The 24,672-nt window shown below is 66.6% G+C and overlaps 4 protein-coding genes across 8 annotated transcripts; 3 read left to right on the forward strand and 1 right to left on the reverse strand.

The window, feature by feature from the left end:
- The first annotated feature begins 425 nt into the window (after positions 1 to 425).
- On the forward strand, positions 426 to 2,592 carry ODF3B (outer dense fiber of sperm tails 3B). The gene is made up of 6 exons (XM_032105689.1): positions 426 to 768; positions 841 to 1,044; positions 1,239 to 1,340; positions 1,744 to 1,859; positions 2,244 to 2,381; positions 2,458 to 2,592. Exons 1-6 carry the CDS (start codon positions 660 to 662, stop codon positions 2,530 to 2,532), a joined length of 744 nt encoding a protein of 247 aa, XP_031961580.1. The 5' UTR covers positions 426 to 659; the 3' UTR covers positions 2,533 to 2,592.
- A 589-nt stretch (positions 2,593 to 3,181) lies between these two features.
- Positions 3,182 to 7,879, forward strand: TYMP (thymidine phosphorylase). The gene is made up of 9 exons (XM_032105686.1): positions 3,182 to 3,472; positions 3,882 to 4,084; positions 4,160 to 4,258; positions 4,794 to 4,923; positions 5,003 to 5,121; positions 5,362 to 5,524; positions 6,239 to 6,469; positions 7,477 to 7,617; positions 7,698 to 7,879. Exons 1-9 carry the CDS (start codon positions 3,346 to 3,348, stop codon positions 7,871 to 7,873), a joined length of 1,389 nt encoding a protein of 462 aa, XP_031961577.1. The 5' UTR covers positions 3,182 to 3,345; the 3' UTR covers positions 7,874 to 7,879.
- An 85-nt stretch (positions 7,880 to 7,964) lies between these two features.
- Positions 7,965 to 9,596, forward strand: LOC116442546 (protein SCO2 homolog, mitochondrial). The gene is made up of 2 exons (XM_032105687.1): positions 7,965 to 8,139; positions 8,815 to 9,596. The coding sequence occupies exons 1-2, from the start codon at positions 7,980 to 7,982 to the stop codon at positions 9,564 to 9,566; spliced, it is 912 nt and encodes a 303-aa protein (XP_031961578.1). The 5' UTR covers positions 7,965 to 7,979; the 3' UTR covers positions 9,567 to 9,596.
- Positions 9,597 to 10,852: 1,256 nt separating this feature from the next.
- Positions 10,853 to 24,656, reverse strand: NCAPH2 (non-SMC condensin II complex subunit H2). 5 transcript variants are annotated; one of them, XM_032106919.1, is made up of 21 exons: positions 24,573 to 24,656; positions 23,312 to 23,581; positions 23,124 to 23,225; positions 22,500 to 22,555; positions 21,988 to 22,063; positions 21,825 to 21,896; positions 19,841 to 19,950; positions 17,475 to 17,617; positions 17,317 to 17,403; positions 16,743 to 16,837; positions 15,558 to 15,629; positions 15,394 to 15,460; positions 13,908 to 14,015; positions 13,642 to 13,692; positions 12,990 to 13,060; positions 12,820 to 12,883; positions 12,604 to 12,672; positions 12,438 to 12,481; positions 11,825 to 11,926; positions 11,097 to 11,246; positions 10,853 to 11,020 (listed from the first exon to the last, which is right to left on the reverse strand). In XM_032106919.1, the coding sequence occupies exons 2-21, from the start codon at positions 23,417 to 23,419 to the stop codon at positions 10,871 to 10,873; spliced, it is 1,797 nt and encodes a 598-aa protein (XP_031962810.1). In that variant the 5' UTR covers positions 23,420 to 23,581; positions 24,573 to 24,656; the 3' UTR covers positions 10,853 to 10,870. The 5 variants fall into 5 exon arrangements, with proteins under 5 accessions (XP_031962810.1, XP_031962811.1, XP_031962808.1 ...); XM_032106920.1 differs by lacking the exon at positions 24,573 to 24,656 and adding an exon at positions 24,391 to 24,448; XM_032106917.1 differs by lacking the exon at positions 24,573 to 24,656 and having other exon boundaries at positions 17,317 to 17,400; positions 23,312 to 23,761.
- Between the last annotated feature and the right edge of the window lie 16 nt (positions 24,657 to 24,672).

A 24,672-nucleotide genomic window follows, 5' to 3' on the forward strand; every position in this document is an offset into this window, starting at 1 on the left:
GATGTACCCATGGGGTGTATTTTTGGGATGTATCCATGAGGCGCTGGGATGTACCCATGGGGTGCATTTTCGGGATGTACCCATGGGGTGTATTTTTCGGGATGTACCCATGGGGTGCTGGGATGTACTCACGGGGTGCATTTTCAGGATGTACCCATGGGGTGTATTTTTGGGATGTATCCATGAGGCGCTGGGATGTACCCATGGGGTGCATTTTCGGGATGTACCCATGGGGTGTATTTTTGGGATGTATCCATGAGGCGCTGGGATGTACCCATGGGGTGCATTTTCGGGATGTACCCATGGGGTGTATTTTCGGGACGTATCCCTTGGGGTGTATCCATGGGGTGCCGGGCCGTACCCATGGGGCTCCCGGTGCTCGTTCCGCGGCGCTGCCGCCGTTGTCACCCCGGGGTGCTGAGCGCGGGGGGTGACACCGCCCTGGAACCCCGCGGCCTTTGTGACACCATGGCCACCACGCTGCCGCTGCCGGCGCCGGCGGCCCCGCAGTGTAGTGTCACTTGTCACCACCTCCGCCACCACCGCCGCCACCGCCGGCGCCGCTGCTGCCGCCCCGTCCAGCCCGGGCAGCCGCGCTGCGGGCACTCACGTCTCCCCCCGAGGGCCCTGGGGAGGGCGCGCCACCAGCAGAGCCCCCCATGTCCAGCGAGGGCTGGGTGGGCCCCTGGAGACCCCACCGGCCCCGGACGGCGGTCTCAGCCAGGTTCCGCACCCCCGGGCCCAAGTACGAGCTGCCCGGCAGCATCGGTGAGTGCGGGGCCGAGGGAGAGCGGGGCCGGGGGGGGCCGCGTCCCACCGAGCCCCCCTGTCCGTCCGCAGGCTGCGACCCGCATGACTCCGCCAGCCCCCGCGCCCCCGCCTACACCTTCGGGCACCGGGCGGGGGGCTCCCAGCAGCCGCGCTCCCCCGGGCCCCAGTACCTGGTGCCCGCCGGCTTCACCGCCCGCGGCGAGCAGCGAGGGCCCGCCTTCAGCATGGGCGGCCGCCCCGCCGCCCGGCCGGCCAGCAGCACACCTGGGCCAGGTGAGGGAGGGAGGGAGGGAGGGAATGAGTGAGGGAGGGAGTGAGGGAGTGAGGGAGTGAGGGAGTGAGGGAGTGAGGGAGGGAATGAGTGAGGGAGTGAGGGAATGAGTAAGTGAGGGAGGGAGTGAGGGAGGGCCGGCAGCCCCGGGCCGGGACCCCCGCGCAGCGCCCGCCGCTGACCCCCGCCCCCGCAGCGTACTATCGCCCGGAGCGGGCGGACAGGGTGACCCTGCCCTCGGCTCCCGCCTGCTCCATGAGCTTCCGCGGCCGCCCGGACACACCCCAGGAGACGCCAGGTGGGACAGGGGGCGGCCATGGGACCCCAGCGTGCCCCTGGGCTGCGACCCCGTCATCTCCCTGGGGTTGGGCTGGGACCCCCACTATCCTTATCCCTATCCCTATCCCTATCCCTATCCCTAACCCTACCTGGGCTGGGAACCCCTCATTCCTTCTGTGTTGGACCGGGCTGGGGACCCCCATGATCCCACCTGGACTGGGACCCCCTAAACTCCTCCTGGGCTGGGCTGGAATCCCCATCACCCCCCTGGGCTGGGCCGGGCCCCCATCTCCTCCTTGGGCTGGGCCCCCCAACATCCCCTGGCTGGGCTGAGCCCCCCCAGCACCCCGGGGCTGAGCCTTCCCTCCCCACCCCTGGGAGGGGGAACCCCCCGTGTCCCCCTGAGCCGTGTCCCCCCCCAGGCCCTGCCAGCTACCAGCTGCCGCCCGTGATGGGCTCCGGCCTGGTGAACAAGAGATCGGCCCCCCAGTACAGCCTGACGGGGCGCGGCCCCAGCATCTTCGACTACAAGACTAGGGTGGGGGGCCGGGGGGGCTGGGGGGCACCGGGATGGGGGGCTGGAGGGACAGGGGGATGGGGAGCTGGGGCATCAGGGTCCCAAGGGGCTGGGATACCAGGGGTCGGGGGGGTTGGGGTACCAGGGGTCGGGGGGTTGGGTACCGAGGGTGTGGGGCGCCAGGGTCTGAGGGCTGGGGTGCCAAGGGTGTGGGGTGCTGGGTGTCCGGGGGTTGGGTACCAAGGGTGTGGGGTGCTGGGTGTCCGGGGGTTGGGTACCAAGGGTGTGGGGTGCTGGGTGTCCGGGGGTTGGGTACCAAGGGTGTGGGGTGCTGGGGGTCCGAGGTACCGAGGGTGTGGGGTACCGGGGTCCAGGGGGCCGCATCACCCCCCAGTCTCCCCGCAGACCCCAGGACCCCTGAACTACAACACCGTGGACACCGACGTGTACATGGCCCGGGCCCCCCGCTGCACCATGGCAGGGCGGCCCCGGCCCCGGCAGGGCTCCATCACCCCCGGGCCCGGCGACTACCGCCCGCAGCAGGTGAGCGGGGACGGGCACGGCCGGGGGACAGGGACGCAGAGCCCCCCAGCTTCACACGGCCTCTGTCCCCCCGCAGGGCCAGAGACAAGGACAGAGCTTCGGCGTGCGCCACTCGGAAATGGTGATCCCCGTGATGGACCCGCGCCTGTAGGGGAGCGGGGACGCGGGTGGCACTGCTCGCCTGTGACAAACACGAGCTGCAGCAACACTCGCTCGCTCTGCTGGTGTCCCGCTGCGTCGCACGGGAAAGGGGCGGAGGAGCGGGGGGCGCCGGCCCCCTCTAAAGCCGCCCTTCCCCCATCCCGAGGAAGGCCCTGGCGAGGCCACGGAGTGGGGGATCCCATGGTGGGGTGGGACGTGCCAGGGGTGAGGGATGTGCTGCCGACCCTCTCCCTGCTCCAGTCCCATCCCCATCCCCATCCCCATCTCATCCCATCCCACCCAGGACCCGGGGCATGGCGGGCTCTGGGGACACCGAACAGGGAGGGGACACGCGTCAGCACCGCGCCTTGGGGACATCCCGCGTTCTGTGGGATCTGCGGGATGGGAGGGGGGATCCCTGGCAGGGCAGAGCCCCCGGGCATCACCTGTGAGCGTCCACGGCGAATGAGGGACCCGGGGGCCACCCCTCGTGTCACCCCCTCGTGTCACCCTCCCCCCCGCCGCGGCGTCTCCCGTGCCCAGTTCGTTGCCCCGGGATCAGAGTCCACGGCCGGAGCCGCCTCGCCGCCCGCGGGCAGCGGGCACGGGGCACGGGGCACGCACGGGCAGGTCCCGGCAGCGCCGGGGAAGGCGCGGCCGTGCGAGAATCGGGAGCGGCCGTGCGGGCTCGGGGTGGCGGCTCCGAGCAACCGGGGCGCGGCCGTGGGGGCTCGGGTGCCATCGGTGCCACTTCGGGGTGTCCCTGCTGCCACACCGCGGTGCCGGCTGTCCCGAACCGGGGTGCCAGCTGTCCGGGACCGGGATGGACCCCCCGACCCCCCTCCCCAGCCTGATCCGCAAGAAGCGGGACGGGGAGCGCCTGGAGGACGCCGAGATCCGGAGCTTCGTGCGCGGCGTCACCGAGGGCACCGCGCAGCAGGGACAGATCGGTGCGGGGGGCAGGGACGGGGCACAGCCCGGGGGCCGTGGAGCGGGGACGCGGCCGGGGAGGCGGCAATGGGACACGGACGGGGCGGGGAGCGCGGGCAGAGCCGGGGGGACATGGCCGGGGCAGTGACACGGGCACAGGGGGACACCGGGACAGGGGGGTGCCAGCAGTGCGGGGACTGCAAGGGAAACCCCGGGAGGTGACGGGGGGTCCTAGGCAGGAGACACGGCTGGGGCCCACCCTGGGAGGACAAGAGAGGGACCCCAGGACGTGGCAGAGGGCCACGGCCAGGGGGGTCCTGGGGAGGGCACTGAGGTGACCCCGGAGTGTCCCCGGGTGCCACGGGGCGGGTCAGGGCTCCACAGGAGGGCACCAGGGAGGTGACATGTGGCCGGACGCTGTCACCTCAGGTGCCATGCTGATGGCCATCCGGCTGCGGGGCATGGACGCGGGTGAGACACTGGCCCTGACCCAGGCCATGGCCAGCTCGGGCCGGACGCTGGCCTGGCCGCCCGCCTGGCACGGGCTGGTGGTGGACAAGCACTCGACCGGTGGCGTTGGGGACAAGGTCAGCCTGGCCCTGGCCCCCGCGCTGGCCGCCTGTGGCTGCAAGGTGAGGGGGAGCCGGGGTGGCGCGGGGACAGGGGGGTGTCCCCGAGTTCCCTGTGCCCACCTGTGCCCCCCCCAGGTGCCCATGATCAGCGGGCGCGGGCTGGGCCACACCGGGGGCACCCTGGACAAGCTGGAGTCCATTCCCGGCTTCCGCGTCTCCCAGAGCCCCGAGGAGGTGACGGAGGGGGGGTGAGGGGTGAGGGGTGAGGGACGGGAACACCCTGCAGGCACCCGGCTTGGGGGCACCGGGGCTCCAGAGGGGTGTGGGGTGCCAGTGGGGCGCCCATGGGGTGGCAATGGGGTACCGGCAAGGTGGCAGTGGGATGTGGGGTGCCCATGGGGTGCTGATGGTGTCTGAAGGGGAGGGGTGGGTGCTGATGGGACGTCTGTGGGTTTTGGGTGCCGATGGGGTACTGACGGGGTGCAGGTGCCAACGGAGTGCCAATGGGGTGGCGTCGGGGTGCCAATGGGATGTGGGTACCACTGGGGTGTCAATAGGGTACCGGCAATGGGACGTGGGTGCCAACGGGGTGTCAGTGGGGTGTCAGTGGGGTGTGGGTGCCAACGGGGTGTCAGTGGGGTGTCAGTGGAGTGTGGGTGCCCATGGGGTGTCAGTGGGGTGTCAGTGGGGTGTGGGTGCCAACGGGGTGCCTCTGGGCTGGCAATGGGGTGCCAATGGCGCGTCCCCGGGATGCCGCCGGGGCCCGCAGATGCGGCACATCCTGGCGCGGGTGGGCTGCTGCATCGTGGGGCAGAGCGCGGAGCTGGCGCCCGCCGACCGGGTGCTCTACGGGCTGCGCGACGTCACGGCCACCGTGGACAGCCCGGCCCTCATCACCGGTACGGGCGGGCGGGGACGGGGCAGGCGCGGGGCGCGGGGAGGGGGCGCAGGCGGTGACCCCCGCCCCGCCCGGCCCAGCCTCCATCCTCAGCAAGAAGGCGGCGGAGCGGCTCTCGGCGCTGGTGCTCGATGTGAAGTTCGGGGGGGCCGCGCTGTACCCCACCCAGGAGAGCGCGCGGGAGCTGGCGCGGAGCCTGGTGAGACCCCCCGGGACCCCCGGGACCCTCGCCCGACCTGCCCGGCCTGCCCGACCTGCCCGGCCTGCCCTGCTCGCTGTCCCCTCTCACTGTCCCTGCCCCTGACCTCTCTCCTGACCGCTCTCCCTGTCCCTGCTTGTCCCGTATCCCTGCCCCTGTCCCCATCCCTGCCCGCTGTCCCTGTCCCTGCCCGCTCTCCCTGCTCGCTGTCCCCGCCACCCCACGCGTGTCCCCGCGCAGGTGGAGGTGGGCACACAGCTGGGCATCCGCACGGCGGCCCTGCTGACCCGCATGGAGCAGCCGCTGGGCCGCGCCGTGGGCAACGCGCTGGAGGTGCTGGAGGCGCTGGAGTGCCTGGGGGGGCGCGGCCCCCCCGACCTGCGGCACCTGGTCACGGCCCTGGGTCAGCGGGGGACACGGGGGGACACGGGGGGACACGGGGGGACAGGGAATGGGGACACCCCGACCTGCGGCACCTGGTCACGGCCCTGGGTCAGCGGGGGACACGGGGGGACACGGGGGGACACGGGGGGACAGGGAATGGGGACACCCCGACCTGCGGCACCTGGTCACGGCCCTGGGTCACGGGGGGACACGGGGGACACGGGGGGACAGGGAATGGGGACACCCCGACCTGCGGCACCTGGTCACGGCCCTGGGTCACGGGGGGACACGGGGGACACGGGGGGACAGGGAATGGGGACACCCCGACCTGCGGCACCTGGTCACGGCCCTGGGACACGGGGGGGACACGGGTCCACAGATAGGGGTCTTGTGTCCGGTCCTGACCCCCAACCCCGGGTCCCCCTGCACCCCCTAACCCCGGGGTCCCCCTCACAGTCTCTGTCCCCTCCTAAGCCCCTCCTGGGGTCCCTGTCCCCCTCCCCTTCCCCCTCCCCCCCTCCCTGTCCCGCAGGGCCGAGCGGGGGTGCGGGGGTGCCCAGGGGGGCTGCGGGGCGGTGTTTGGGGGGTCCCTGGGTGGGTCCCAGCCCGTGCCCGGTTTTGGGGTGCAGGCGGGGTGCTGCTGTGGCAGTGCGGGATGGAGCAGGGGGGCTGCGGGGCGGTGTTTGGGGGGTCCCTGGGTGGGTCCCAGCCCGTGCCCGGTTTTGGGGTGCAGGCGGGGTGCTGCTGTGGCAGTGCGGGATGGCCGCGGGGGCCGAGCAGGGCCGTGAGCGCCTGGCCCGGGCTCTGGACGATGGGTCGGCCCTGGGCACGTTCGAGGCCATGCTGGGGGCGCAGGGGGTGCCCCCCGACACCGCCCGGGGTCTCTGCGCCGGGACCCCCGCCCAGCGCCGCCAGCTCCTGGGAGAGGCCAAGGTCTGCGAGGAGCTGCCCGCGCTGCAGGAAGGTGAGGGGGACCCCCACCCCAAATCCTCCACCCCAAATCCCCCATCCTCCCTCCACCCCCTCCGGGGGGCTGAGGGTTCCCCCCATTCCCAGTGGCCCCATCCGCCCCGTCCTGCCCCTTCCCACCCCCCGCCCCTCCCCGGGATGCTCAGGACCCCCCTGGGGGTCTTCACCCCCACACCTCTGCCCCCCATCCTCGGGGGTCCCCAAACCCCCCTGCCCCACACCCTGCGCCTCGGGGGTGCCTGGTTCCCAATCCCCTGTTCTGGGGCTCCTCACCTGTGCCCCCTGCCCCACATCCCGGAGCTGTCCCCGCCATGTCCCTCTGTGTCCCTGACCCCCGTGTCCCTGTCCCCCTGGCCCCCTTTCCCCCAGGCTGGGGGTCTCCCATGTTCCTTACCCCCCTGTGTCCCTGTCCCCCTGGTCCCTCTCCCCCCAGGCTGGGGGTCTCCCATGTCCCTGACCCCGTGTCCCTGTCCCTCTGTCCCCCTGTCCCCCCAGGCTGGGGGTCTCCCATGTCCCTGACCCCCGTGTCCCTGTCCCCCTGACCCCCTTTCCCCAGGCTGGGGGTCTCCCATGTTCCTTACCCCCCATGTCCCTGTCCCCCTGACCCCCTTTCCCCAGGCTGGGGGTCTCCCATGTTCCTGACCCCCCCGTGTCCCTGTCCCCCTGACCCCCTTTCCCCAGGCTGGGGGTCTCCCATGTTCCTGACCCCCCCGTGTCCCTGTCCCTCTGACCCCTTGTCCCCCCAGGCTGGGGGTCTCCCATGTTCCTGACCCCAGTGTCCCTGTCCCTCTGTCCCCCTGTCCCCCCAGGCTGGGGGTCTCCCATGTTCCTGACCCCCCCGTGTCCCTGTCCCTCTGTCCCCCTGTCCCCCCAGGCTGGGGGTCTCCCATGTTCCTTACCCCCCATGTCCCTGTCCCTCTGTCCCCCTGTCCCCCCAGGCTGGGGGTCTCCCATGTTCCTTACCCCCCATGTCCCTGTCCCTCTGTCCCCCTGTCCCCCCAGGCTGGGTGCAGCAGGTGCGGGCGCTGCCCCTGGCGCGGGTCCTGCACGGCCTGGGCGCGGGCCGGGCGCGGGCCGGGGACCCCGTGAACCCCCGCGTGGGCGCCGAGCTGCTGGTGGGCACCGGGCAGCACCTGCGGGCAGGTGAGGGGGGCTCCGGGACCCCCGAAGCCCCCGATCGCCCCGCTGTCCCTCACGGTCGCCCCCGTGTCCCGCTCCCTCAGGCGAGCCCTGGCTGCGGGTGCACCACGAGGGGACCCTCGGCGCCGAGGGGCTGCGGGAGCTGCAGGACGCGCTGTGCCTCGGCCCGGAGCCCCCCCGAGACCCGCCGCCGCTGGTGGCCGAGACCATCCTGCCCTCGGAACCGGGCCGTGCCGGGACTCCCAATAAACCGCGATGATCCCGATATTGCGGCCATGTCGCGACTCCCTCCCGCGGGCCCCCCTCACGAGCGGTCGCGGGGCCGTGGCGCCACCTAGCGGTGGAAGCGGGGAACGCGCGGGGCTATGGCCACGCCCCTATGTTGGCCACGCCCCCGCATTGGCCACGCCCCTCCCCTCTCGGCCCCGCCCCTCCCCGCCCCCTACCGGCATTTCCGGTTCCGGCGGCAGCGGCGCGGCCGCTCCGGGCGGGACGGGGCGCGGGGTCACAGGGCGAGGGTCAAAGGTCAGCGGGGATGGACACTGGGGGGGGATGGGGAGGGGTCCGAGGGCCGCAGGAGGGGGGAGATGAGGGCTTGGGGGCATTTGGGGGAGCGGGGCGGGGAGGTGAGAGGGCGGCAGGAGGGGGCAGTGGGGGCCCAGGGATGGCAGGTACAGGGTGGGGGTCAGCGGGCACGCGGGGGTCAGGGCTGGGGGTCCGCAGCGCAGCAGGAGGGGGGGCAGGGGGCATTTGGGGGGAAGGTCTAGGGGTCCAGAGCAGCAGGGCACAGAGTGGGGGTCAGGGGGCATTTAGGGGGCAGAGCTGGGGTCAGAGGGCGTCAGGAGGGGTGGAATGAGGGCTCAGGGGACATTTGGGGAGCACAGTGGGGGTCCAGGGGCATCAGGAGGGAGCAGGGAGGGCTCAGGGGACATTTGGGGAACACAGTGGGGGTCCAGGGGCATCAGGAGGGAGCAGGGAGGGCTCAGGGGACATTTGGGGAGCACAGTGGGGGCTCCAGGGGCATCAGGAGGGAGCAGGGAGGGCTCAGGGGACATTTGGGGAGCACAGTGGGGGCATCAGGAGGGGTGGCATGAGGGTTCAGAGCGCACTTGGGGGACAGGACCGGGCTCAAAGCCCCCCCCGGGCAGGGTGGCAGGGGCCGCCGCCGCCCCCCCTGACCGCAGTGCGCTCTCTCCCCAGCCCCGGCGATGCTGCTGCGCTCCCTGCGCCCCGTCCAGCCCCTGCTCCCGGCGCTGTGCCCGCCCCGCCGCCGCCTCTCCGTGCCCCCCGGCGCGGCCCGGCTCCCGCTGCGGCAGCGGCTGGCGGTGGCGGGGGCGGCGGCGGCGGCGGCGGCGGGGGGCTGGCTGTACCTGCGGCACCAGAAGGAGCAGCAGCGGCGCTCCCGCCGCCTCCGAGAGCTCCGTGCGCTGGCGCTGGGCCAGGGCGACTTCGAGCTGCGCGACACGGCGGGCGCGGCGCGGAGCAAGGCGGATTTCCTGGGCCGCTGGGTGCTGCTGTACTTCGGCTTCACGCACTGCCCGGACGTGTGTCCCGAGGAGCTGGAGAAGCTCAGCCGCGCCGTGCGGCTGCTGGAGCAGGATCCGGCGCTGCCGCCCGTGCAGCCGCTCTTCGTCACCGTGGACCCCGAGCGCGACGACGCAGCGGCGCTGGCGCGGTACCTGCGCGACTTCCACCCGCGCCTCGTGGGGCTCACCGGCACCCCCGAGCAGGTGCGGGCGGCGGCCGGAGCCTTCCGCGTCTACGTGAGCGCCGGGCCCCGCGACGCCGACGGGGATTACGTGGTGGATCACTCGGTGCTCACGTTCCTGGTGGATCCCGACGGGCTCTGCCGGGACTGCTACGGCCGCTCCCGCACGGCCGAGGAGCTGGCGCGCAGCGTCAGGGGACACATGGACACCTACGAGCCGCTGCCGCCCGCGGGGGACGAATAAACGCGGCGGGGACGGCCCGACGGAACGCGGCCCGGCGTGGTGTGGGGTGCGGGCCGGGGGGAACGGGGATAGAGCCGGGAGTGGGGCCGGGGAACCGGGATAGAGCCGGGAGTGGGGCTGGGGGAACGGGGATAGAGCCGGGAGTGGGGCTGGGGAACCGGGATAGAGCCGGGAGTGGGGCTGGGGAACGGGGATAGAGCCGGGAGTGGGGCTGGGGGAACGGGGATAGAGCCGGGAGTGGGGCTGGGGAACGGGGATAGAGCCGGGAGTGGGGCTGGGGGAACGGGGATAGAGCCGGGAGTGGGACTGGGGAACAGGGACAGAGCCGGGAGTGGGACTGGGGGAACGGGGATAGAGCCGGGAGTGGGGCTGGGGAACGGGGATAGAGCCGGGAGTGGGGCTGGGGAACGGGGATAGAGCCGGGAGTGGGGCTGGGGGAACGGGGATAGAGCCGGGAGTGGGGCTGGGGGAACGGGGATAGAGCCGGGAGTGGGACTGGGGGAACGGGGATAGAGTCAGGAGTGGGGCCGGAGAACTGGGATAGAGTCAGGAGTGGGGCTGGGGGAAATGGGAAAGAGCGCCGAGGGAACCGGGATGGGAGGGGTGGCATCGGGGGGAGGGGGCGTCTGACAGCCCCCAGTGCCCCCCGGGTGTGTCCCATGGGGAGGGACAGAGCCCTGGTGGGGGCTACAGCCTCCAGGGGTGTCACACGGTGGGGAGGGGACATCTGAGTGACCCCAGTGCCCCCCAGGTGTGTCCAGTGGGGAGGGACAGAACTCTGGTGGGGGCTACAGCCCCCAGGGGTGTCACACGGTGGGGAGGGGACACCTGAGTGACCCCAGTGCCCCCCAGGTGTGTCCAGTGGGGAGGGACAGAACTCTGGTGGGGGCTACAGCCCCCAGGGGTGTCACACGGTGGGGAGGGGACACCTGAGTGACCCCAGTGCCCCCCAGGAATGGTCAGGAGGAGAGGTTTTGGGTGGGCAGGTGGAGGGACCCCCATGGACCTCCGGGTGTGTCCCATGAGGGGGAGAACGTGGGTGGAGGGACCCCCACCAGACCCCAGCAGTGTCACATGGCAGGGAGGGACCCCTGCAGCCCCCCAGAAGTGTCCCATGGGGCGGGGGGCTCTGTGTAGGTGACTGGAGTGACCCCCCCGCCAACCCCACCCCCCCGCAGCCCCCCCAGGCCCCTCCCCGTGGGTTGGGGTCCCTGTGCAGGTGACCAAAGTGACCCCCAACCCCTCCCCACTGCCCCCATCCCATCCCCTTCGGAAGAGGCTTTCCCTTAGCAAAGCAGGGGGCTTTATTTGGGGCGGGGGTCCCTCTGGGAGGGCAGCTGGAAGCTCTGGAACCTCTCGTGGGCCGGGCGGGCCGAGAGCGGCCGCAGTCGCACCGTGTCCAGCGCCGCCTCCAGCCCCGCGTCCTGCGCCAGCTCCACCACGCCGTCGTTGGCCTGCGGAGGGGACAGCGGGGTGGCCACGCGTCCTGGCACGCCCAGAGACCCCCCCGGGGACCCCCCGAAGCCTTACCAGCTGCAGCGAGGCCAGCAGGTAGCGGCACACCTCGAACGGGGGCTGCCCGGCCACCAGGCTGGCCAGGGAGTGCCACCGGCCCGGCCCCGCGCAGCCCTCGGTCAGCGCCAGCCCGTAGGCACGGACATCGAACGGGGCACGGGTCTCCTGGGGGACAGGAGGGGTCAGGGAGTGCCACGGGTCAGTGCCAGCCCGTAGGCACGGACATGGAACGGGGCACGGGTCTCCTGGGGGACAGGAGGGGTCAAGGAGTGCCACGGGTCAGTGCCAGCCCGTAGGCATGGACATCGAACGGGGCACGGGTCTCCTGGGGGACAGGAGGGGTCAAGGAGTGCCACCGGTCAGCGCCAGCCCGTAGGCACGGACATGGAACAGGGTCTCCTGCAGGTATGGGGGGACTTGGGGGGGACAGGGGCTGTGGGGTGGGCAGGGGGTCAGGGGTGGGCACAGGGTGCTCAGGGTGGGCAGGGGCCTCGCTCAGGTGTGAGCAGAGAGGCGCAGAGGGGGCTCAGGGGTGACCAGGGCTCTGCCAGCCCCCTGCCCACCCCAGGTGGTCTCTGCCCACCCTCGTCCCTTCCCACCCCAGCCCCTTCTCCGTGTCCCCCAGCCCATCCCGGGGGGTCCCAGCCCATCCCGGGGGGTCCCAGCCCATCCCGGGGGGTTCCAGCCCTCCCTGGGGGTCCCAGCCCACCCCGGGGGTCCCAGCCCATCCCGGGGGTCCGTGCCTGCTCCCGCAGCAGTGGCTCCATGCGCTCCTCCCAGAGCCGGACGTGCCGGGACAGCTCCGTCTCCTGCATGAACTTCCGGGAGCTGGCCACGAACAGCTCCTGAGGACACGGGGACAGGGATGGGGACACCCCGGTGCTCCTGGGACACCCCGGTGCTCCTGGGGACACCCCAGCGCTCCTGGGGACACCCCAGCAGTCCTGGGACACCCCCAACCCTCTGGGGACACCCCGGCATTCCTGGGACAGCCCCAACCCTCTGGGGACAGCCCCAACCCTCTGGGGACAGCCCAGCGCTCCTGGGGACACCCCAGCGCTCCTGGGGACACCCCCAACCCTCTGGGGATACCCTGTCACTCCTGGGACAGCCCCAACCCTCTGCGGACACCCCGGCGCTCCTGGGGACACCTTGACCTTCGTTGGGACACCCCAACCCTCCCGAGGGCATCCCCAACCTTTGGGGGCAGCCTGATCCTCTGGGAAGACCCCCAACCTCTTTGGGGGGACCCCTAGCCCTCTGGGGTGACCCCAACCCTCCTGTGGGCACCCCCAACCCTCCTGGGGACCCCGTGACCCTCTGGGGTGACCGCCCCGTCCCCACACCAGCACCTACCACGTGTCCGCGCACCAGCTCCTCGTATGAGGGTTCAGGGGGGTCTGTGGGGAAAGGGGGTCACCAGAGGGGGGGGCAGCACCCAGCCACACCCGTGGCGGGGACAGGGGACCCCCAGGGACAGACAGGGTGGGGAATTTTGGGGGGCAAAGGGTGGGCAGCTCACCCAGGGATCCTTCCCCCAGCTCCTCCGACGCCTCGGGCTCCGCATCCTTGTGCTCCACAAAATCATCGTCTGCCGGGACGGGGACACCCCTCAGTGCCCCCCTCAGTGCCCCCAGGACCACCCCCAACCCTCTGGGACCCCGCCCTTCCCCAGCCCTCCGGGAGGGGTGACCAGGCCCCCCAGGCAGGAGGGATTTGGGATTCGGGGTTCCAGCACCTGCCCCTTCCTCGCAGTCGGCCCCGCGCTCCTGCTGCTCCAGCTCCGGCTCCCACGGCGGCTCCTGGGGGGGGAGGAACAGCCCTGAGCCCCCCCCCGAGGACCCCCAGAGCGTGGGAAGGGGGTGCTGGACCCCCCCTGCCCCCCAGCGTAGCCCCCACCCCACTCACCCCCCGGCTCTGGAGCTTCCTGTGCGCCGCCAGCCGCTCCTTGAAGTGCCGCCAGTAGAGCAGCTCCAGGTCTGTGGGGGTCGGGAACGGCCATTTGGGGCGGCCCCTCTGCGCCCCCCAAAGCACAAACCCCCCCCAGGCCCCTCCCAGGCCTTTGGGGTGCCCTTCCCCTTTATCCTCTTCCCACGGCAGGAGCTGGTGTCCACCCCCCCCAGTTTTGGGGTGTCCGTTCCATCCTTCTCCCATTCCAGGAGCAGGGCCCTTGTGTGCCCTCCCCCCAATTTTGGGGTGCCCTTCCCCTCTATTCCCTCCCCTCTGCAGGAGCCAGTCCCTTGTGTCCCCCTCATAGAGTTTTGGGGTGTCCTTCCCCTCCATCCTGTCCCTGATGCAGGACAGGGTCAGTTTTGGGGTGTCCTTCCCCTCCATCCTGTCCCTGCCACAGGACAGGGTCAGTTTTGGGGTGTCCTTCCCCTCCATCCTGTCCCTGCCACAGGACAGGGTCAGTTTTGGGGTGTCCTTCCCCTCCATCCTGTCCCTGCCACAGGACAGGGTCAGTTTTGGGGTGTCCTTCCCCTCCGTGCCCTCCCCAGTGCAGGATCCAGTCCCTGGTGTCCCCCAGGACTGGGAATGTCCCTGCCCGTGTCCCCCTCACCTGCAAACGTGGGGCCCTTCCTCCTTTTCCGGCCCTCTGTGACGGTGTTATCTGGGGGTGGGGGAGCAGACCAGGGGTCACTGGATGGGAATTCCATGGATTTATCCAAGTTGGAAAAGCCCCCTGAGCCCACCGAGACCCCCCCAGCACTGCCAAGGCCACCCCTGCCCGCGTCCCCAAGTGCCACAGCCACGGGGCTGTTAAATCCCTCTAAAATCGGAGGTTTTGAAATCCTTTTGGATCCCGATCCCGCGGGAATCACTCACAGGCTGTGGAGAACCAGCCCATGAAATCCTGGAGCTTCCTCGGGCCCCTCCTCTTCCTCTTGCCTCCAGCCACGTACTCCAGGCCCTGCGGCACCAGGAAGGGCGTCCCTGCAGGTGACACAGGTGACACTGGGTGTGCGGCCACCCCGAGGGGCTGGGATGGGCAGGGGGCCCTGCTGGGTGTTGTGGGGCTGGGAGTGACCCGAGGTGGGGCTGGGAGTGACCCGAGGTGGGGACGGGAATGACCCAAGGAGGGGCTGGGAGTGACCCAAAGTAGGGATGGGAGTGACCCGAGGTGGGGACGGGAGTGACCCGAGGTGGGGACGGGAGTGACCCGAGGTGGGGCTGGGAGTGACCCGAGGTGGGGACGGGAATGACCCAAGGAGGGGCTGGGAGTGACCCAAAGTAGGGATGGGAGTGACCCGAGGTGGGGCTGGGAGTGACCCGAGGTGGGGCTGGGAGTGACCCAAGGAGGGGCTGGGAGTGACCCAAAGTAGGGATGGGAGTGACCCAAGGTGGGGCTGGGAGTGACCCGAGGTGGGGCTGGGAGTGACCCGAGGTGGGGACAGGAGTGACCTGAGGTGGGGACAGGAGTGACCTGAGGTGGGGACAGGAGTGACCTGAGGTGGGGACGGGAGTGACCCAAAGTAGGGATGGGAGTGACCCGAGGTGGGGCTGGGAGTGACCCGAGGTGGGGCTGGGAGTGACCCGAGGTGGGGACGGGAGTGACCCAAGGAGGGGCTGGGAGTGACCCAAAGTAGGGATGGGAGTGACCCAAGGTGGGGCTGGGAGTGACCCGAGGTGGGGCTGGGAGTGACCCGAGGTGGGGCTGGGAATGTTGAGGGATATGGGGCTGGGAATGACCCTCCATGGACTGGGAATGACCATCTCTGGGGCTGGGGACACTGAGGGACACGTGGCCAGGAATGACCCTCTGTGGGCTGGGACTGACCAGCTGCAGGGCCAGGAATGACCCCTGTGGGAGCAGGAATGACCATCTGTGGGGCTGGGGACACTGAGGGACACATGGCCAGGAATGACCCTCTGTGGGCTGGGAATGACCCCTGTGGGAGCAGGAATGACCCCTGTGGGAGCAGGAATGACCCCTGTGGGAGCAGGAATGACCAGCTGTGGGGCTGGGGACACTGAGGGACACATGGCCAGGAATGACCCTCTGTGGGCTGGGAATGACCCCTGTGGGAGCAGGAATGACCCCTGTGGGAGCAGGAATGACCAGCTGTGGGGCTGGGGACACTGAGGGACACATGGCCAGGAATGACCCTCTGTGGGCTGGGAATGACCCCTGTGGGAGCAGGAATGACCAGCTGTGGGGCTGGGGACACTGAGGGACACATGGCCAGGAATGACCCTCTGTGGGCCGGGAATGACCCCTGTGGGCTCGGAATGCCTCTGTGGGCTGGGAATGACCCCTGTGGGCCGTGCTGCCCCTGCACCCCCAGAACGCCCCAACTTGCCCCGAAAATACCTTTCCTAAAGGGCTTCTCCTCGGAGTCTGCGAAGGGGTCGAGGCTCTGCCACGGATCCGGCTCCTCCTGGCACAGGGGTGACGATGGGCAGGGGCACCAGGGTACCCCAGGGGGTCCCATCCCGCCCGGATTTGGGATCTGCCCGGCTCCGGGCCCCCCTTACCTTGCTGTGGGCTTTGGGGTCCTGGCTGGGGGGTCTCTCCCGCAGGACGTACCCCCGGGACCGGGGCGTGGCCTGGGGGACACGGAGAGGGACAGTGAGGGACGGGGGGGATCCAGGGAAGGGCTGGGGGGCTCCAGGGAGGGAGTGGGGAGCTGTGGGGGTCCAGGGAAGGAACGAGGGGCTCCAGGGATCCAGGGAAGGAGTGAGGAGCTCCAGGGAAGGAGTGGGGAGTTGTGGGGCTCCAGGGAAGGGACCCCAAGGGAGGGGCTCCAGGGATCCAGGGAAGGAGCGAGGAGCTCCAGGGAAGGAGTGGGGAGCTGTGGGGCTCCAGGGAAGGAACGAGGGGCTCCAGGGATCCAGGGAAGGAGTGAGGAGCTCCAGGGAAGGAGTGGGGAGCTGTGGGGGTCCAGGGAAGGAACGAGGGGCTCCAGGGATCCAGGGAAGGGCTGGGGGGCTCCAGGGAGGGAGTGGGGAGCTGTGGGGGTCCAGGGAAGGAACAAGAGGCTCCAGGGATCCAGGGAAGGAGTGAGGAGCTCCAGGGAAGGAGTGGGGAGCTGTGGGGCTCCAGGGAAGGGACCCCAAGGGAGGGGCTCCAGGGATCCAGGGAAGGAGCGAGGAGCTCCAGGGAAGGAGTGGGGAGCTGTGGGGCTCCAGGGAAGGAATGAGGGGCTCCAGGGATCCAGGGAAGGAGTGAAGAGCTCCAGGGAAGGAGTGGGGAGCTGTGGGGGTCCAGGGAAGGAACGAGGGGCTCCAGGGATCCAGGGAAGGAGTGGGGAGCTGTGGGGGTCCAGGGAAGGAACGAGGGGCTCCAGGGATCCAGGGAAGGAGTGGGGAGCTGTGGGGGTCCAGGGAAGGAACGAGGGGCTCCAGGGATCCAGGGAAGGAGCGAGGAGCTCCAGGGAAGGAGTGGGGAGCTGTGGGGCTCCAGGGAAGGAACGAGGGGCTCTGAGGAAAGGGGCAAAGGGATCCAGGGAAGGAACATGAGTTTAGGGGCTCCAGGACTCCAAGGAGGGAGTGAGGGGTTCCTGGGAAGGGGTGAGGGACAACAAGGCTCTCTCTGGGAAGGAACACGAGGCTCCAGGGATCTGGGAAAGGAACACGAGGCTCTGGGGCTCCAGGGAAGGAGCTCCAGGGATCCAAGGAAGGAGCACAGGCAGCCCCCCACAAGGCCCTGCCCCCACAGACCCTCTGAGCCTCAATGTGTTCGTTAGGGACCAGAGTCACTTCCATGTCATCCCCCAGGGCCTCGGCAGTGTCGTCATCGTCAGGTCCTGCAGCACCTGGAGGACAGGTAGGAATGGGCAGAGGCTGGAGAAGCTTCCAGGACCTCCCATTCCTACACTGGAGCTTCTCCTGCCGGGGCCAAGGGGCAGCAGAGGGCAGGAGCAGGGAATCGTGGAGTTGGCTGGGTTGTAGAAATCCCTCAGAGCCCGAATCCAACCGTTCCCAGCACTGCCAGGGCCACCACTGCCCATGTCCCCAAATGCCACACCCACACGGACGTGAAACCCCTCCAGGGATGGGAGCAGCCCTTTCCAGGAGGGAATTCCCCAACACCCACCCTGCCCCTCCCCTGGCCCAGCCTGAGGCCGTTCCCTCTCCTCCTGTCCCTGTTCCCTGCGAGCAGAGCCCGACCCCCCCGGCTGCCCCCTCCTGTCAGGGACTTGTGGAGGGATGAATTCACCCCTCAGCCTCCTCTCCAGCATCCTGGAGGGACACAGGGACACCTGGATGTCCCTGAGCAGGTGCCAGCCCTCACCTGCCTCCTCGGGGACGCTCAGTGCCGGCAGCGGGGCCGTGCCGCAGCCAGCGCTCGGAGGCTCCGTAGGGCCGGATCCTGGAGCTGCTGCCAGGGGACGGTGACAGTGAGCTGCTGGCAGTGACGGTGACAGTGACACCCCAGAGCCCCCCCGGTACCTGTGGCTGCAGCCAGGGGCTGCTCCAGCTGCAGGTCGGCGGGGCAGAACTTGGCTGTCTCCAGCAGGAAGGCGCCGGAGGCGTGGGAGGCGCAGGTGTTCATCTGGAAATCCCAGCGGCTCCCCAGGACCTCCCCGCTCCCGCTGCGGGAAATCCCGTCAGGGATCCCCCCACACACAGCCCTGGGGGGTCCCCAACGTCCCCCGGGCCAGCCCAGGGTCACCCCAGCCCTCGCAGCAGCACGGGACTGGCCGGATGTCCCTGCACATCCCGGGGTGTTCCTGCTCCTCGCCAGAGCCCCGAAGGAATTGTGCTTTTAGCCTGAGGGAGCCTGGCGGGAGCAGGGGAGGGGACAGGGACAGTCCCAGCCAGGGATCCCAGCTGGAGCAGGGGAGGGGACAGGGACAGTCCCAGCCAGGGATCCCAGCTGGAGCAGGGGAGGGGACAGGGACAGTCCCAGCCAGGGATCCCAGCTGGAGCAGGGGAGGGGACAGGGACAGTCCCAGCCAGGGATCCCAGCTGGAGCAGGGGAGGGGACAGGGACAGTCCCAGCCAGGGATCCCAACTGGAGCAGGGAAAGGGACAGGGGACAGTCCCAGTCAGGGACTGGAGCAGGGAAAGGAACAGGGACAGTCCCAACCAAGGATCCCAACTGGAAAGGGACAGGGACAATCCTATCCAGGGATCCCAGCTGGAGCAGGGAAAGGGACAGGGGACAGTCCCAGTCAGGGACTGGAGCAGGGAAAGGGACAGGGACAATCCCACCCAGGGATCCCAACTGGAGCAGGGGAAGGGACAGGGACAGTCCCAGCCAGGGATCCCAGCTGGAGCAGGGGAAGGGACAGGGACAGTCCCAGCCAGGGATCCCAGCTGGAGCAGGGGAGGGGACAGGGACAGTCCCAGCCAGGGATCCCAACTGGAGCAGGGAAAGGGACAGGGACAGTCCCAGCCAGGGAACCCAGCTGGAGCAGGGGAGGAGACAGGGACAGTCCCAGCCAGGGATCCCAGCTGGAGCAGGGGAGGGGACAGGGACAGTCCCAGCCAGGGATCCCAGCTGGAGCAGGGGAGGGGACAGGGACAGTCCCAGCCAGGGATCCCAGCTGGAGCAGGGGAGGGGACAGGGACAGTCCCAGCCAGGGAACCCAGCTGGAGCAGGGGAGGAGACAGGGACAGTCCCAGCCAGGGATCCCAGCTGGAGCAGGGAAAGGGACAGGGACAGTCCCAGCCAGGGATCCCAACTGGAGCAGGGAAAGGGACAGGGACAGTCCCAGCCAGGGAACCCAGCTGGAGCAGGGGAGGAGACAGGGACAGTCCCAGTCAGGGATCCCAACTGGAGCAGGGAAAGGGACAGGGACAGTCCCAGCCAGGGATCCCAACTGGAGCAGGGAAAGGGACAGGGACAATCCTATCCAAGGATCCCAACTGGAGCAGGGGAAGGGACAGGGGACAGTCCCAGTCAGGGACTGGAGCAGGGAAAGGAACAGGGACAATCCCACCCAGGGATCCCAACTGGAGCAGGGGAGGGGACAGGGACAGTCCCAGCCAGGGAACCCAGCTGGAGCAGGGGAGGGGACAGGGACAATCCCAGGAGGGATTGGAGCAGGGAAAGGGACAGGGGACAGTCCCAGTCAGGGACTGGAGCAGGGAAAGGAACAGGGACAGTCCCAACCAAGGATCCCAACTGGAAAGGGACAGGGACAATCCTATCCAGGGATCCCAGCTGGAGCAGGGAAAGGGACAGGGGACAGTCCCAGTCAGGGACTGGAGCAGGGAAAGGGACAGGGACAATCCCACCAGGGATCCCAACTGGAGCAGGGGAGGGGACAGGGACAGTCCCAACCAAGGATCCCAACTGGAAAGGGACAGGGACAATCCCAACCAAGGATCCCAACTGGAAAGGGACAGGGACAGTCCCAACCAAGGATCCCAACTGGAGCAGGGGAGGGGACAGGGACAGTCCCAGCCAGGGATCCCAGCTGGAGCAGGGGAGGGGACAGGGACAGTCCCAACCAAGGATCCCAACTGGAGCAGGGGAGGGGACAGGGACAGTCCCAACCAAGGATCCCAACTGGAGCAGGGGAGGGGACAGGGACAGTCCCAGCCAGGGATCCCAACTGGAGCAGGGAAAGGGACAGGGACAGTCCCAGTCAGGGACTGGAGCAGGGAAAGGGACAGGGACAATCCCACCAGGGATCCCAACTGGAGCAGGGGAGGGGACAGGGACAGTCCCAACCAAGGATCCCAACTGGAAAGGGACAGGGACAGTCCCAACCAAGGATCCCAACTGGAGCAGGGGAGGGGACAGGGACAATCCCAGCCAGGGATTGGAGCAGGGGAGGGGACAGGGGCACTGCCAGGAGTGGCACCTCAAGAGGGGATCTTTCTTCTTCTCCGCCTCGTCCAGGGGCACCACGGCCATCGGGGTCAGGCGAACGATGTTCACAGCCCGGCAGGGCATGGGAAGTGCAGAGAGAGCCTGGAAAGGGGGCATTGTCCCCAAAGCCACCATCCCTGCTGGATGGCCCCGGGGCTCACCCGGGAAAATGCTGCCGTGGGGGGGGAAAGGAGGGGGAAAGGAGGGGGAAAGGAGGGATAAGAGGAGGAAGAAAAGGAGAAAGAAAGAGAAAGGGGGAAAAAAAGGAGGAAAAGGAGAGGGAAAAGGAGGGATAAAAAGAGGGATAAGAGGAAGAAAAGGAGAAAAAAAAAGAGGAAGAAAGAGAAGGAAAAAAAAGGAGGAAAAGGAGAGGGAAAAGGAGGGATAACAGGAAGAAAAGGAGAAAGAAAAAGAGGAAGAAAGAGAAAGAAAAAAAAGGGGGAAAAGGAAAGGGAAAAGGAGGCATAAAAAGGATAAGAGGAAGAAAAGGAGGAAGAAAAAGAAAGAAAAAAAGGAGGAAAAGGAGAGATAAAAAGAAGGATAAAGAGAGAGATAAGAGAAAGAAAAGGAAGAAGAAAAAGAGAAAGAAAGAGAAGGAAAAATAGAAGGAAAAGGAGGGATAAAAAGAGGGATAAGAGGAAGAAAAGGAGGAAGAAGGAGGAGGAAAAAAAGAGGAAAAGGAGGGGGGAAAGGAGGGATAAAAAGAAGGATAAAAAGAGGGATAAGAGGAAGAAAAGGAAGAAGAAAGAGAAAGAAGGAGAAGGAAAAAAAGGAGGAAAAGGAGGGATAAAAAGAGGGATAAGAGGAAGAAAATGAGGAAGAAAAAGAGGAAGAAAAAGAGAAAGGAGGAGAAGAAAAAAGAGAGGGAAAAGGAGAAGAAAGGTGAAAAAGAGGAGGGATGAACAGAGGAATAAAAGGAGGAAAAAAAGGAGGAAAATGAGTGGTAAACAAGAGAAAAAGAAAGAGTAAAAGGACAAAAAGGAGGGATAAAAGGGAAGATAAAAGAGAAAAAAGGAAGGATAAAAAGAGGAAGAAAAGGAAAGGTAAAAGGAGAAAAAGGAAAGATAAAAAGAGGAAGAAAAGGAGAGATAAAAGGAGAAAAAGGAAGGATAAAAAGAGGAACGAAAGGAGAGATAAAGGAGAAAAAGGAAGGATAAAAAGAGAAAGAAAAGGAAAGGTAAAAGGAGAAAAAGGAAGGATAAAAAGAGGAAGAAAAGGAGAGATAAAAGGAGAAAAAGGAAGGATAAAAAGAGGAAGAAAAGGAAAGGTAAAAGGAGAAAAAGGAAGGATAAAAAGAGGAAGAAAAGGAGAGATGAAAGGAGAAAAAGGAAGGATAAAAAGAGGAAGAAAAGGAGAGATGAAAGGAGAAAAAGGAAGGATAAAAAGAGGAAGAAAAGGAAAGGTAAAAGGAGAAAAAGGAAGGATAAAAAGAGGAAGAAAAGGAGAGATGAAAGGAGAAAAAGGAAGGATAAAAAGAGGAAGAAAAGGAAAGGTAAAAGGAGAAAAAGGAAGGATAAAAAGAGGAAGAAAAGGAGAGATGAAAGGAGAAAAAGGAAGGATAAAAAGAGGAAGAAAAGGAAAGGTAAAAGGAGAAAAAGGAAGGATAAAAAGAGGAAGAAAAGGAGAAATGAAAGGAGAAAAAGGAAGGATAAAAAGAGGAAGAAAAGGAAAGGTAAAAGGAGAAAAAGGAAGGATAAAAAGAGGAAGAAAAGGAGAGATAAAAGGACAAAAAGGAAGGATAAAAAGAGGAAGAAAAGGAAAGGTAAAAGGAGAAAAAGGAAGGATAAAAAGAGGAAGAAAAGGAGAGATAAAAGGACAAAAAGGAAGGATAAAAAGAGGAAGAAAAGGAGAGATGAAAGGAGAAAAAGGAAGGATAAAAAGAAGAGCAAAAGGGAAGATAAAATGAGAAAAAAGAAGGCTAAAAGGAGAAAAAGGAAGGATAAAAAGAGGGGTAAAAGGCACCTGGTTCCTCTTACCGCACGCTGCCGGTTCCTCCTCATGCTCCCGCTGGCCTGGCTGGTTTCCAGGATGTCATCCAGGGACAGGAACTGCCAGGAAAACCCCACCAGTGTCACCGCAGCTCCGAGGGACACCGAGGGAGCCCCTGGAGCAGGACACGGAGCACAGGCCCACCCTCACCTCCTTGGCCCTGCCCGAGAGGGCGGCGCGGGCATCCCGGCTGTCGAGGCACAGGGAGGCGGGAAGCTTCTCCTTCCTAGGGAAAGAGGGGCTCAGGATCCGTGGGAGGGCTGGGAAAGGCTCCCTGCAGCCCCGCTGAGGCCCCTCCAGGTGGGAAAATCCCACGGCAGGATGGGGTTTGCCCTCCTGTTCGTGTCGGTGTGGGAGTCCGAAGGAGCCAGCAGCACGTTCCAAAGGGATTTTCCTTTTGGAAAAGGCTCCCTCGGGCTCCTCTGGACCCCTAAACCACCATGAACCAGGAGAAAAATCGTCCCAGATTTCGTTTGTGCGTCCTTTGATGTCCTTCCTAAGCCTGGGATGCACCTGCCAGGGCAGGAACGGGAGTGGGAATGGCCCGGCATCAGGGCAGCTTCTGCAGGGCAAACCTCCCTCTGGGAAGGGAAAATCCCCCTGGGAAGGGAAAATCCCCCTGGGAAGGGAAAATCCCCCTGAGAAGGGAAAATCCCACTCACTTTTTCTTGAAGATGCTGTCCAGCGCCTGGTGGACCAGCATGTACAGGTGTTCCACCTGGAAAACAGCGCCTGGAGCTGGGAAAGGGGGGAGCAGCTCCTGGGAAAGCCCCTCCACCTGAGGGACTCCCCCTCCCCCCCTCCTGTTATCCCGGGGCAGCTGGAGTTCAATCCACGGGGTCTTGTTGTTCTCTTCTCCTTTTTTCAGCCATTCTGAGGCCAGATTTGGGGAAATCCCTGGAATTTGGAGCAGCCTGGGGCAGTGGGAGGTGTCCCTACCCACGGTGGCACTGGATGGGCTTTGAGATCCCTTCCCACCCAACCATCCCAGGATTTTGTGGTCAAAAACATTCAACATCCCATGATTTTGTGGCGAAGCAGGATTCTATAACCCACCCTCTGGAGGAAATCTGGAGAGCAGCCAAACTCCTGCTCCTCCCCAGGGCTGCCAACGCCTACAAAGGGACCAAATTTCGGGGCGATGAACTGAAATCCTTTCGTTCCCATCAACGACTCAAAGCCAAAGCGGGATTCCAGGGCGACCCCATGGACTTGTGGCAGCTCAGGGATCACGGAATGGGCCCGGCACAGGATCGGGATGAGGCAGGGGTCACCTGCATCCTCACCTTCTTGCTGTAGATGCAGGCGGAGCCCTGGATCAGCATCGCTGCCTCCAGGAAATTCATGGTGGTTTTCCCGTTGTCGAAGGAAATGCTGATCTGATCCAGCTGGGAAAGGCAGGGAGGGAGCGGCTGAGTGCCTGCGGGATTCGGGGTGGCACAGGGGCAGGGCTGAGGCGGGGGGACGCCGTTACCTCCCCCAGGTACTCGGCGAGCTGGGCGGCCACGTCCACCTCCCAGTTCTTGGTGAGGTCCCGGATGGGCTGCAGCAGGTGCAGGAAGCGGGAATCCGCCTCGTCCATGCTGGAATGCCGGCTGGAGAGACCCCCCCCGCGCCCCAAAGACAGCCTCAAACCCCGCAGCTCCGGAGAAAGGATCCCACAGGGAATGCTCTGCCTGCGGCTCACCGGGAGCGCGGGGCAGGGCACATCCTGGCAGGAATCTCTGCGGGAATCCCGGCGAGGCTGCATTGAAACGGGAGGACGCTCCAGGCAACGGGAAATTGCTGGGGTTGGAAAATCCCCACCCCGACACCCAGATCCCAACGCTGGTCCCGATTCTGGCCCCGATCGTGACCCCAGCCCCAGTTCCCGTCCCAGCCCCGATCCCAGTGCTGCCCCTGGCTCTGACTCCGGCCCTGATCGCGATCCTGACCTCGATGCGATTCCGGCCCTGGTTCTGACCCCAGCCCCAGTTCCCGTCCCAGCCCCGATCCCAGTGCTGCCCCTGGCTCTGACTCCGGCCCTGATCGCGATCCTGACCTCGATGCGATTCCGGCCCTGGTTCTGACCCCGACCCCAATTCCCAGCCCTAACTCTATCCCGGTCCCGATCCCAGCCTCAGTCCCGGCCCCGATCCCGAACCCACTCCGGAGCCCGATCCCAACGCCGAGATCCCGGTCCCGACCCTGACTCTTATCCCGATCCCACCCCTATCCCGACCCCTCACCTGACCCCGACCCCAATTCCCATCCCTAGCTCTACCCCGCTCCCAACCCCAATCCCGACCCTGATCCCGATTCCAAGCCCAAATTCAATTCCGATCTTAATGCCGACCCCAATCCCCATCCCAATCCCTACCCCAAACGCGATCTCAACCTCAGTCCCGGTCCCGCTCCCGATACCGGTCCCGATCCCTATCCCGATCCCGATCCCTATCCCGGTCCCGGTCCCGATCCCGCTCCTGATCCCGATCCCGGTCCCGCTTCCCGATCCCGGTCCCGCTTCCCGATCCCGGTCCCGATCCCGATCCCTGTCCCGGTCCCTGTCCCGACCCCGATGCCGGTCCCGATCCCGGTCCTTGTCCCGATCCCGGTCCCGGTCCCGATCCCCGCTCCCGATCCCGGTCCCGGTCCCGATCCCGACCCCGATCCGGGTCCCAGTCCCGATCCCAGTCCTTGTCCCAATCCCGACCCCGATCCCGACCCCAATCCCGACCCCGCTCCCCGCCCCTCACCGGCCCCTCCTCATCCCGCGATCGCCGCCGCCATTTTCGTCCTTCCCGCGCTCCGTGACGCGCCCCGCGCGCCGCTGACGTCACTGCGCCGCTGACGTCA

Source organism: Corvus moneduloides, chromosome 4 (assembly GCF_009650955.1).
Source record: "Corvus moneduloides isolate bCorMon1 chromosome 4, bCorMon1.pri, whole genome shotgun sequence".
NCBI lineage: Eukaryota > Metazoa > Chordata > Aves > Passeriformes > Corvidae > Corvus > Corvus moneduloides.

What these genes read in the sequence shown, in the direction of transcription:
- TYMP (XM_032105686.1), top strand. Translation starts at nt 3,346, where the DNA reads ATGGACCCCCCGACCCCCCTCCCCAGCCTGATCCGCAAGAAGCGGGAC. An exon ending in TCTCCCAGAGCCCCGAGGAG is followed by an intron (nt 4,259 to 4,793) that starts GTGACGGAGGGG and finishes CGGGGCCCGCAG; the next exon opens with ATGCGGCACATCCTGGCGCG. An exon ending in CGGGCAGCACCTGCGGGCAG is followed by an intron (nt 7,618 to 7,697) that starts GTGAGGGGGGCT and finishes CCGCTCCCTCAG; the next exon opens with GCGAGCCCTGGCTGCGGGTG.
- LOC116442546 (XM_032105687.1), top strand. Translation starts at nt 7,980, where the DNA reads ATGGCCACGCCCCTATGTTGGCCACGCCCCCGCATTGGCCACGCCCCT. An exon ending in TCACAGGGCGAGGGTCAAAG is followed by an intron (nt 8,140 to 8,814) that starts GTCAGCGGGGAT and finishes CTCTCTCCCCAG; the next exon opens with CCCCGGCGATGCTGCTGCGC.
- NCAPH2 (XM_032106916.1), bottom strand. Translation starts at nt 23,587, where the DNA reads ATGCAGCCTCGCCGGGATTCCCGCAGAGATTCCTGCCAGGATGTGCCC. An exon ending in GCTGGGGGAAGGATCCCTGG is followed by an intron (nt 12,482 to 12,603) that starts GTGAGCTGCCCA and finishes CTTTCCCCACAG; the next exon opens with ACCCCCCTGAACCCTCATAC. An exon ending in AGCTGGTGCGCGGACACGTG is followed by an intron (nt 11,927 to 12,437) that starts GTAGGTGCTGGT and finishes CCGTGTCCTCAG; the next exon opens with GAGCTGTTCGTGGCCAGCTC.
- ODF3B (XM_032105689.1), top strand. Translation starts at nt 660, where the DNA reads ATGTCCAGCGAGGGCTGGGTGGGCCCCTGGAGACCCCACCGGCCCCGG. An exon ending in CGAGCTGCCCGGCAGCATCG is followed by an intron (nt 769 to 840) that starts GTGAGTGCGGGG and finishes GTCCGTCCGCAG; the next exon opens with GCTGCGACCCGCATGACTCC. An exon ending in CACACCCCAGGAGACGCCAG is followed by an intron (nt 1,341 to 1,743) that starts GTGGGACAGGGG and finishes GTCCCCCCCCAG; the next exon opens with GCCCTGCCAGCTACCAGCTG.